Source organism: Phaethon lepturus, unplaced genomic scaffold, assembly GCF_000687285.1.
Source record: "Phaethon lepturus isolate BGI_N335 unplaced genomic scaffold, ASM68728v1 scaffold6906, whole genome shotgun sequence".
Classification (NCBI taxonomy): domain Eukaryota; kingdom Metazoa; phylum Chordata; class Aves; order Phaethontiformes; family Phaethontidae; genus Phaethon; species Phaethon lepturus.
The window spans coordinates 131,332-143,871 of record NW_010548320.1 but is presented as its reverse complement, the minus strand read 5'-3'; the positions used below and the strand labels follow the sequence as shown (position 1 = coordinate 143,871).

The following is a 12,540-nucleotide window of genomic DNA, read 5'->3' as shown; positions in this document are numbered from 1 at the left end:
TCAGAGATGGACGCTGTGGCATTCCAGCATGATGCCTCTTCAGTTCAGGAATCTGATGAGCTCATGTGTCATTAATATGAAAGGAATGGCTCTTACAAAGGCCAGGAGACAAAAGTCCACAAAGTCTCAGCACATTAAAAAGAAAAGGTAAAATAATTCCTAAATTAGTCCTGGAGGACAATTCCGATAAAAGAAGAAATTATTGTTGGCTCATTTTCTTTTCTTATATCCATCTCTAATATGAAGAATTCTCAGAGAGACAAAGATACACGTTGCGTCACCTACATGCAGCATCTTCCAATGCTGCGCTGAGGACTTATCCCACCTCTTCTGAAACCTCACCACACTGGCATCCCACCTGACAGCTCACTCTGGATCCCCACACACTTCCTCTGAAGGAATGGGAATGACCCACCCCACAACAAATTTTGTTGTTTTCTTTTTAATCTCCTTTGAGTTATGTTCTAAATATTGAAATGCATCTCATCTCAATATATGGTCAAAATTCATTCCAGGTTTTCAGACAGTTACTGAGTTTTTAAGGAGAGTCTCCATACTTCCTTACTATGAAACCATCGAAAACTCTGTCAGATAAGCTTCATTTTCAGTCCATTTTCCAAATTAAAACTGAAAAGAAACATTTAGGAGTGCTGACACAGAGCAACTGTTTGTGCAGATTTCCAGCCTGGAAACTGATGGGTGTTAAATAGTTATAGACTACAGGGATTTACCCCTGCAAATATTATTGGGACTTAATAGAGGATACATTCTACACAGAGGCAAGGCATTTCATTCAGGCATCAAAAGATGAAATATTCCATGAGTCCCTCTTTGATAATACTGTCTGCTTACTATTCCTGTAAAACTTAGGAAATTTAATTATATTTTAAAGGAAATTTGTAACATACTTTTAAGATAGCACTGGCCTTTCTTAAGTAGCCCCAATTGTAAAGTGTATGGAATGTGGAACAGTCCAGCAGGCCTGCTTGCAGATTGTCATAAAATACAAAGAGAGTGTTCAGAGATGTGTGAAATACATGTGCATCACCCAAGAACTGAAATTAAACAAGAAAAAACAAAGGATGAAAACTGATTTTCAGAGAGAAAAGCAACCTGGTACAAATAAACTTCCATTAGGTTTCAAATCCAGAACTGGTAATTCTCTTCAGGTGAAGATCTACAGGAGCAAACCTTCTCTTGCTGGCCTTCCTTCAGATATTTTTACTTTTGCTGGGCACCCGAGTTTCACATGATGAACAAGTTTATGTGAGTCAATCTCTCAGTTTATTGCTAAATTGTGCATAAATTTTCTGCTGCAAAAGGCCAGTGCAATACTAACACTCCAGTAAGTGCTTGCCCTACTTTTATTTTCTGGATCTATCTGCAAATGGAACACAACATTTCTGTTTCTCAGTACTAAAGGGTAACCACATGAAACAGAGCTATTGCTTACACATGATGGAAACGTCAGCTATCCCTGTCCTTCTAAATCTCTGGAGCTCATGTACCCTGATTAGCAACTAAACCTCAAACCATTCCTGAAGCTTAATTTACCAGTAACTGAAAAAACAATGAGATAATGCAAACCTTATTGCTTCTTTATTTAACCTAATCAAATCCTTCAAGTCTTTTCCTTGTCTCTAATGTAGCTATGTCTCCAAATGTCTTTTCATCTTCCGTATACCCTGGCTATACCCACCACAAAAGAACTGTCAGGAAAGGTTAAAAGACTAATTGTGTCACAGAGAAAAAAGTATGATTTTTCAGGAAAGCTGCAGGCTGTTCTGCTTTATCCAGAAAAATGAGGAGCAAAGATAATGTAGATAAGGGAAATTCACAGCATCCCCTCAGGTTTCTCTTCAACACTATCTATCAAACAGCTACTTTCAGGAGTCATTAATTTAAGCACACAGTGGCTCCAGGTAAATGCTCACACAGAGAAACAGTGACAGCTGCATTTGCACAGCCCTGCATCCAAGTTAATACAGCCCACACCAAGGTAGCTGCATTGGCTCCTTGCGCATCAGCTGAACTGTGTTAGAGTTATTACTGCAGATACAGAGTTGAGAAAATCTGGCTCTGGGACTTCAACCGCATGGAGTCATCGCAGGCATGCCAGCCTCGGTGTCATGGGTTGTCCAAGCACCAGAGACTCCCGGCACAAAAAAAGGAGGATTTCCACTTCTGTCTTTAAACTAGTAAGGATATTAACAAAGTAGACTGTCTCTCTATAACAAGAAATCTGTGCTATGTGTCATTTTAACAATGACAAAGAAGTTCCATGAATGTAGTGTTTTGGAGGAGTATGGCCAAGTGCTGGAGTGGCTGTCTCTTCTTGCAGAGCTATTAACCTCATGGACCATAACGTACAACCACCCTCCTCCAGGAGAACCCCTGGCAAAATATGGCAGCACAGACACAACTCATCATCAGAAACAGGCTGCTTGCAGGGTTTAGCTTCTCTTGCTGGTACAATGGATAAAACACAGTGGCCTGTAAGACTGTTGGCAAACTCTCCACTAATTCTGCCCAGTAACTACAGAGGAGATGCAGACTGAGGTATGAACTACTGTATAGAAGACTACAAACCTCTACATTTTGCGATTCCCAGATCCTAGGCTGTATTTTTGACTGGCAGATCTCAGAGCAGCTTATAGAGGAGACCTGTGCCAATATTCCAGTTGACAAATGAGAAAACTTAAGTACAAAAGTAAAATGACTTATCCAGAGAACAAGTGGTAGAGAGAGGAATGGAATCCCAGTCCTCTGAGTCCCAGCAACATTTTAGTTGTTTAGTCTATTTGACATTTTTTACTTTCTTACCTTCTATAAAACCATATGTAATTTTGTTTATGATTAGCTTAGTTTATTAGTAGTTATTAGTAATTTAGTTTATGATTAGCTCCTTATGGATCAACTCAGTCTGATGCATATGGGTTGTTTTTTTAAGCCAGCAAGAGAGCATTTTTATCAAGAGATTTTGATTTCTCAGTCAAACCTTTTGGAAAAGCTGGGGCAGGGGCACACTTTATAAACCTATGAACTGGTAAAGTTTTACACACTGCATGATTTATGCTTGCTTTCCATAGCTTTGCCATGTGTTGAAATGAACTAGTTAAGCTACAGGAGAAAATCCATAGATTGAGTCATCTGCTAGACAAGAGGGCCATAAAAGCACAAGCCCAATGACTGCGCGTTTTCCTTCAATGGCTAACTACGAATACTGAAGCCACAATAACAGACTTATTGTGTCAAAGGAGGCACATCCTTTCCAGCCTGGCTGGGGTACGTATGCACGAGAGACTGCTCATCATCAACTCAGTGGTAAGGACCCAGGCACATTTACACCATGTGACGAAGTGTGATGCAGATGTCCTTGAGCTAACTGCAGCCATGTGGGCTTACCGCCCCGCTCCAGAACCTTACACTTGGGTTTGCACCGTGCTGCAATTCAGCTAACGATCCCCATCTCTTGGGACAAGATTCCTCAACTGAGTAAACTCAGAAATCTGTGTCTTAAAATTCAGACATGCTATTAATTGTTTGACGGTCTACATTAGGTCTTGTTTTGCAAGCTGTTGAACACCTCCAACTCTTATTAATACCACTGCAAACTGACAGCTCCAGTCCTCTCCTGTGAAAAGAATGCAGCAGACCTGGACCTTTCTGTTGTTGTTCTCAAATCTCAGAAAATTTTTTGACTTTTTGTTTATGAATCTCTCCAATACAATTAAATAATTCCACTTTCTAGCCCGTCATTTCCAGAATGCAAGTCATAAGTCACAATGTAAAAAGCTTACTTTCATCAGTCACAAGATACTGAATTTATGGTTCTGTATTCCTGTTATTAAAGAGATTTTTTTTTTTTTTTTTCCACAGAGTGGACGGGTCAGGATTTTTCTCATCCTCAATAATTTTATTGAGACTTTGAGGAATATTCCCGTTCCAAGTTGGGGCAAACTGACAAATTTGACATTGCCCTTCTCCCTTTAAATACATTCAAATCAGATCAGTTTAAATCTTTAATCTTCCCTCTTTCTGCATTTCAATGTAATACTAAGGTAACATACTGAAACGAAGAATAATTTTCAATGGACAAATTAAACTTTTATGTTTCAAAATATCCCAGGGAGAAACCTACACAAAGAGAAATGCCTTTTCTAGTAAAAAATACCCAAAAGAAATTTGGGTGATTTACTGAAAACAATTCTGCTCTGTAAGCAGTCTTTCTTTTGATGTATGAATTGTGTTTACTAATAAAAAAGATTACCTTGGGAATTTCTGCACCTGCTTTAATTGACTTTTCTTTACCTTACCAAAGTCTGAATAAAATGCAGTGAGAAATAAGGAGGGGCAAAGATGACTGAGCAATACTTCATGGTGACAGCTCAGCCTTGCCATTCCAGTGTGGCTGGAACAAGAGATACAAGGACATTCATCACTCCCTGGGAGTTTTTCGCCACTACAAATAAACACACAATCACTGCCCACCCTGATGATTCCCTGCAGGCCCACATGCTCAGAGGCAGTGTGGGTTTTACCCTTTTCTCCTCTACCACATGCAAGGTGGAGACACTACAGAGATTTTCATGTGAAGCCTCCCATCTCTGGGCACATTTAGTCTGCAATATTGCAAAAGACTAAGTGGCCTTAAGCAAGGGGAAAAAAAACCACACAGATGACTTTTGTAAAAACACAACAGAACACCCGCCTGTCCCTCAAACCAAATTCTAATTACAGAAGCAGAGCCAGACAGTATAAGATTCAGAGAAGGGAAAAGGAGGAAAGCCTGTGAGAGACATCTCTTCTTTCAACTTGTGTGATATTGCCATTCAGATCCTCAAAAGAACTTGAAAAAATCCTCCAGTAAGAGACAGAAAGTCAAGAATAAGGTAAATATAAAGCAGGAACTTCTTTTTAAAAGAAGGTTGCTGTAGAAGCTCAGTTAGGGATATTTTTTTTCCTCCTTCATTTTTGTTTGCCTTTAATCTTCCAATTCCTCCTGACCCTTAATAAATAATTAACCAGCTGTTGAGGCAGGCTCTATGTGATACAGTCATACATCAAACTTAATAGGAAAATCAAAGTTTACTTAAGTAGAGAAGGCATTGCGAGAGATCACAGTACACCAGCAAGAAGGCATTTCAGTAACATACCCTTCTCACATACTGAAAAGGTCTTATAAAATTATTTCAGCTGCATATTTATTTTAATATCGTTCTTGTCCAGAAGATTTACAACAGTGCTGGAAAACTTCTCATGCAAACATAATTTATTTAAAACAAGATATTGCTAGTAATTAAAATTTATAGTGTAATGTAACATTAAATGCTTTGGTTTTCTGCGATGCCTTTCATCCGAGAATTTCAAAACAGTTCAGAGCATTAGTGTACATCAAATGGATTTCAAGTTGATTACATACTAGGAAATCTCTTCAAATGGAAACTGAGGCAAATAATCTAAATTTCAAAATCAGCTGGATGTTGCTGGATGTCCACTCTGGGGTGCTATATCTGACCTGCTTTTTAAGAGGACGATTTTTCATCATTTGGCATAAACAGGCCCCTTCAAGATGGTTGCAAAATTGGTCTTCTAAATTCATTCCTCCCCTCAAATACAGACCCACCCAACTGGCCCATTTGAGCCCAAAACCAAACTCAGTGTTTCTGACTTCCTTAATAAAACAGGTATTGGGCCATATGTAGATTGCCTGCCACGACAGTTGAAACATTAAAGAGATAAATGAGTAATTTGGACCACATACTCCCCAGAGCTGCTTTCAGTCAGTGGAGAGGAATAATGGCTGTTTGCAGACCTCCTGCTTAGATGCTGTGACTACATTTCTCCACTGTTTCTATAAAGAGCCATGGAATGTGCCTGAATCCATCCTATGAGCTGGTCAGCATTGGAATACAACCCATTAGGTCATGAGGCAATTTGTCACTTTCTTTAAAAAGATTTTAATTGAATTAAATCATTCCCCATGTAGCAGGATTAATGGAGCTTTGTTTCCTATAGATCTGTCTCTGATGGCCCTATAGTACTACACTGCAATAGCTCCAGTTCCTCCTATATATCTCTGCTGGCACCTCCCACACTTTGGAGTATCTCCTATTTCTCTCTTTTGCCTCCCCTAAGCTTTCACAGCTCTCCCTCACATCCTCAAGCTACCGAGCAAGATGATATGGAGGGTTCAGAGCCCACGCATGTGATGGACCCTTCGGCTCGCTCGTGCTAACTGGCCAGTCAAGAGGCCAAACAGAACAGATAACTGTTGAGCTCACCAGCCTGCCCTCACCAAGGCACCACTCCTGCATATCTATCCTTTACCCAGCCACAAGTTTTGCAAAGCTTTTAGGAAATTAGTGTCTTTCAGGTGTTTACCTTCCTGTCAAATAGGTCTCAAACTGATTAGGAAACTGTCTAATGGATAGGCAGGGCAATTGCACAAGGCACAGCTCCTAAGGAAATTGGGTTAAGAAAACCAAGCAAGATCTCTAAGGAGAAAGGACAGCTGAGGTTGCAACATTCTTGGTTCTTCTTGAGTTTATTAAAACAAAAAATGGGAAAAACAACACCCTTAGTTCTTTAGCATGCTTGAGATAGATAGTGATGGCTATGTGGTTTCTCATTTACATGAAATAAATAAAAGGGAAGGTCAGAGTTTAGCTCGGGGTGTACCAGCTCTACCCATGTGCCAAGCTTGCCAGAGCACGTAAAAGCAATCAAGGCAGTGCTAAGCCTGAAGTAACCAGCCCTGATGGGAGACAGCATATATTTTCTCAGCTCAGCATTGCAGTAACCATGTCAGTTGGCTTGGAGCACAGGGAAAGCAAGTTCATGTCAGCATGAAGAGTGGACGCAACAGGCTTTCATCTGCCTGCAGAATACGATATGGAAATACATGCAAGTTTTCTGTCTGAATCCCTTCAGCAGCATGGACTAGAACGAGGGGTTACTGGAGGGCAGAAAGCAGGGTTATCTACAGGAACTGAATGAAGAAACTCCTGCCCCAAAGCAGTTCTAAATGAGCGTTAAGTTAATAGAGTTCATTAGGATATTGCAGCCAGGAATCAATCCACAGCTTCTGGGGACCCAAGCCACTGGGTCTGACTATATCATCATCTCTCTGGTCTTCAGTAGGGTTCTGCACAAAAACATTTTACTTGCATGTCTTCAACTTTCTGATAAGATTCTGCTAAATAAATGTGTTAAATTTAATTTGAAGAAAAACAAAACACAACAGGACTTTTCTGAGATGAACACAGAATGCTAAGTATGATTAGCAAGCTGTAAATACCTCTAAGATAAGTGTGACACTGGGGTACTGCTCTCTGACTGCATAAATGTCACAGCAAGGTTCACAAATGCCTAATTGTTAAAAAAACATGCTGTCATTAATTCACTATGAAAACACAGAAAAAGATGTTTCAAGTTAGCATCCCTCAGATCTCCAAATGAATGTCTGTGAATGATTTTATCTGTCTAGGCCATCTGGTCTTCTGTGCAGAGGCTGGGCTCCTTTTCACATTTCTGGCTGTGGTTCTACATTTACAAATATGCAATGAACTAAAAATTCAAAGTGATGTGAAAATGATTGCTGGGGCAAGTCAGACAAAAGACCAGGCAAGGGATCTGGGGACAAAAAGTCTGGTATAGATGACCACGCTGTGAGTACAGTGCTGTCTCTCGAAGAAGGGCACATGACATTATCTTACTTATTACTCCTGGGGGCAGGACTGCTGTGAAGGAAAACTCTGGTCCACTCAGAAGATGTGAAAAAAGAGAGACTGGATTTCCACCTGACAGTAGATTGTGAACTGAAAAGGCAATGGTACTTTCGTTGTCACTGTTAGATTAAGCACTCAAGGCAGGAGTTCACGAGAAAACACTGAGGACTGCTTTATTCTAAGCAGCAGAGCATCTTATGTGATATTACGATGACAGCCAAGTCAGAAACATCTGAAATTGGTAGACACATGAACAATGAAACAGCAGAGAGACAATACTCTTCATGTTTGGTGAAAAGGACACAGAAATCATCACAGGAACAAACATCCAGTTTGCCATTTTGCTTAGCTAGAACTGAGTAGGGAAATGCTATGGAAAATGATAGACAAAATAAAGACCTGAGGAAAACCACACTGTATCACAGCATGATTAGACAAATCATTTTGTTACAATACAGAGTGAATGAGATGCAGTGAGAAAACACCAGCAATTTTCTAGACCTCTTGAAAATGCACCATGAAGAAGCCAGGGAGAGTAACCAGTGACCTCCCTCAAATGAGGATTTGAGACTATTCAAACTCTGGAACTAGATATTTTGTTGCCAGAATTTAGAAACACATTTCCTCCATCTATTATGCATCAAGACTTTTTTTTCTCTCTCCAATCTTTTATTATTTACTTTTTTTTGGTTAAAATGAGACCTACAATATTCAATCAAACATTAGTCATTCTAATCAGAGACAGAAACCTTTTTCACTCCAGTGAAAAAGTGTCTTTGTATACCCTCTAATATTGGGTGTCCTGGACCCCAGTGCTTCAGGGAACTGAAAGTCAGTCTAAAATCTTTCAAAGGACTGTTAGCAGGGAGGAAAATGAGAAGTTATTATGGCAAGGTATTGGGAGCTGTTTATTAGCATGTCAGAACTCAGCATTATGGAGCTGTACTGAATATTACACCTCTAACTTCATGTAAGGTTGTGATAGAAACATTTAATATTCCCTACTACTCTGTCTCCCAGCATATTGAGCAAAACCCAAGAAGGATTCGTCAGTGACTCACCCTATTTTAGCTGCCCAAAACACTTGACCAACAGCAAAGACAAGAATATTCTTTCTAGGCTAACCCATATTCTTTTCACTGAAATAATATATAGCAGCTGCCACCACATTTTGCCCATTTACTTGGAGAAGGGCAAACAACCTTACGTGGGAACGTAAACAGTATTTTAGAAGATGTTCTCAAATATCCAGGCAAAGAGCTAGACTCATTACCTAGATCAGATAGAATGGCTCGTTACTGGCATGGATTAAAAGCAGCTCTTCTGGCTACGAGCTTCAGGTACATCCTGTAGCATGCAGATAAAAATGCGTATCATCAAACTTCTTCGGTCTAGAGAGATATAACTGTGTCCTTTCAGATATGGGGGTATTTAAAACAAATTTTTGACGTTTGAAAATGTGTGATATCTTGTATTTTCTGTGTTCAGCAGACATATGTTAACCGAAGGAAAAAAGTCATTCAATGGAAGCTTACAGGAAAGGTGTTAAAGCTCAGTTTCTCCATAAATGAGAAATATTTTCCAGTTATTATGTCTCCTTTTAAACTTGGCATACATACAACTACTCTGTACTTTGATGTGCTCATTTTGGACTCAGAATGCTGTTTGTACAAAGAGCAAGGCATGAAATAAGCCATTAACAGGGGCAGAACTATAACTTTCAGGCCAGAGGAAAGAGGAGTGTGTTTCCCAATTCTGCCAATATGAAAAAAACTCTGCATTTTTGCATTTTGTTGTATTTCTCTCAAACTCGCCACTCTCTGCTTAAGGAAGAGAAAAAGTAAAATAATTTTGAGGGAATTTTTTTGCTAGCCCTGTTTCTTAATATAGCCGTGTCTGAATAGGTCTTGCAGAATTATTATACAGGAAAACATGTCAAGGGTAGATTCCACATAAATGACAAGCCCCACAGCACCAAAAGGCATACAGTTCAAGAAAGCTGCAAATCTGAACCAATTGTGGTTGTGTGGTTTTCATGACTGACATCAAACTTCAAGCTTTGAAAAGACTATGAATATTAATTATCTGTGACCCTGGGACTCTCAAAACTGATTCATCCATCTATGTTAACTGATGTCTCATAACAGATTTAGGAACAGGAAAATCATCTTTATTTCTTGCATGTTAGAGGGAGGAGGCTCTGTTGAAACAGAAGTTTTAGCACTTTGAGAACAAAGTTGGAGAAAAGACTGAGAACTTCAGAAAACTCCATTCCTTATGAACAAATAATGACAAGCAAGTTAGTACAGTGCCCTCAGAGAAGTTAGCCCATAAAGCCTTTATGGGAGAATTGTATTCTTTGAGTTTTAAAAAGCTTGGCTGGTCCAAATCCTCTCTTAGCTGGCTGCACAAACTTCTGAATGCTGGTCTCCAGGGTTACACATGAATAGCTGAGATCAGTCAACATAGCATAAAAACATTTAGAATGTCTAGCTATCTACAAGCCAATCATGTAATCTATCAGACTAATTATAAACTGCTGGTCTCAGCCAGTTATTTCCATAACAGGTTCAAGAAGTTTTTCCAAGCACTTACTGGATTGCTTATCTTTCCCTTGGGTTCTGCAATTTTGCCCTATTTACAGTACTTTACGTACAAACTTCTTCATTCATAGCATTTATCTCCTTCTGCAGGCCAAAGGACTTCATTTCTCTTTCCCAAAAAAAGAAAACCAAAAATGCCCAAAGCCCAAATAACATTCTGTATACAGAAGCCTGTATAGACACATGTAGTTGGAGAAATGTTATTTTAAGTGTCTCATTGCTACTGATTTCTGAGTTAAATGCTAACTGCTACAGAAAATCATATTAGGTGTCTTTCTGCTGTTCTATATGCCCAGGGTACATTTCAAAATCTGCCTCTTCCATGCCAAAATCTCTCAATGAACAGAGGAACAAAATGAGGGTATCAAAGTACATACTTTTTGCAGCAGAATTTATCACTTAAGAAAACAGCAGCTGAACTCTTCACCATGACAGTATTCATAACATGTAAGAGTCAGGGCCTATTTCAAATACTACTGAGATAACATAGCAACACCATTTCTGGAGAAAGAGGCCCGCATCCCGTTTGCTCACAGTGTGGGCAGAATGATCTTGGGTTTGCACCTAAATAGTCCTGTGTCCTGAAATCAGAATGCATCTTCACAAATACAGCCTCCTAAATCAAAAGTTTATCCGTGCTGCCTGTTAAGCTGAACAAAGGACAGACTGCATTTCTTCTTGAACCCTAGGAAGCCACCGCATGTCTAAGGATTGCAGTGGGAGATGGAGAAGCTGTAAGAATGAAGCTGCTGTTTTCCTGTTAATGTCAGCAGAGAAACAGCCTAATGCAAGGATCATTGTTAGCACAGTGCTCCACTGCTGAAAGTGATGATGCAAAAACAAAACCAAGAAAGAATTCAGAGACCATGCTAGGTCCCAGTGACACCCCTTTTTTGACACTGCAACCTTAACAGAGGCGATGGTGCAGCCACTTAGTTGTTCTTGATCTCCCACGCACTGTAAGCCAAAGCAAAGCAAGATGTGTTTACAAGAACAGAAGGACATGTGCTATTTGCAATTTAAAGGGGGCCTGAACTGCCTTCCATTTTAAAAAGGGATCTCTGAGAGCAGCCAGTGAGATTGGTTAAACAAAGAAAAATATCATAGGAACAAATCCATGTGGCAGTATTTCTTTGCACAATGAAATCCCACAAGGGATCAAATGATGCCCAGGCCTGGCAGCCCATGCTTCACTGAACCACATCTGAAACTATCAAAGGAAAAACAACTCCTGAAGAGGGACAGATCTGGAGGCAGATAGAAAAATGAGGAGATCACAATATGCATTCAGAATTTTTGATACAGAAACAAGATCAGCAATTTGTCTGTTTGCACACGTACTTGGTAAGGTGAAGTACACCTGCTTGCTCTGCTGGCCTTGCCACACACAAGCAGGGACACTCCATCAGGGGAGAAAAGGGAAACTGCTTTTACTGGGCCTTTTTTAAGGCCTGTGGTGGGTACAGAGCAGCAATGTGGCTCTTGGAGAACACTGTATAGCTTCCAGGCACAATGCTGCTTAATGTACAGAAAGACCAGACTTGCTATTCTTAGAAAGGGACCAGGGAGAGGCCTGGATTAAGCAGAGCTGTTCTCCCTGTCCTTTTCACATTCACACAGAAGTACACAAACGTGAAGTCCCAAGTAATGTGAGCAGGGCATTTTAATAGTAGTACCTCATCACAACTCCGTTTTCAGAGCCTGCTGTTGTATTTACGCTTAGTCCCTCTCTTCCTTCTCCCAACCTACTTCCCACTTCTTCCCAGCAGAAGCAATGATATTTGCATGTAGTCTAGTCTTAATTGGCTTTGCATTTCCATTTCTGTATTGCTCCAAAAGGATTGTTCAATTCTGCATGAAATGTCCTTACCATTCCAGGTGATTTTCAACAAAGGCAGACATGGGGCTGATCTGTACAGTGTAAGTGTCGTTGGCTGAATACTCAAACAGCCCATAATAGGGATTGAAGAGCTCCTGAGACAGAAGGAAGAAGAATTCTCGGGAAGGGCCACTATAGTCCAACCTGATAAGGAAAAGGTAAAAAAGATAAAATGAGGTTCATTCCCATTAGAGTACATTTCCTGGGTTTTGCCTACATTGGCTGCAGTCTAACACCTACCCCTGTGCAGCTGAGTGTTTCTAACATGGTGTACCTCCCCTCTCAAAACTTGATTCTGAGCCTTAAACAAGTCATGATGCTGAAACTT

The 12,540-nt window shown here is 40.0% G+C and overlaps 1 protein-coding gene across 1 annotated transcript in view; it reads right to left on the bottom strand.

Moving 5' to 3' along the window:
- HECW1 (HECT, C2 and WW domain containing E3 ubiquitin protein ligase 1) overlaps positions 1-12,540 on the bottom strand; it is a gene marked incomplete at its 5' end in the record, with an annotated part of 164,909 nt that overhangs the window by 22,506 nt on the left and 129,863 nt on the right. The window contains one exon of the mRNA XM_010289929.1: positions 12,204-12,356. Coding sequence (XP_010288231.1) covers positions 12,204-12,356 — 153 coding nt within the window. The remainder of the gene's footprint in view (positions 1-12,203; positions 12,357-12,540) is intronic.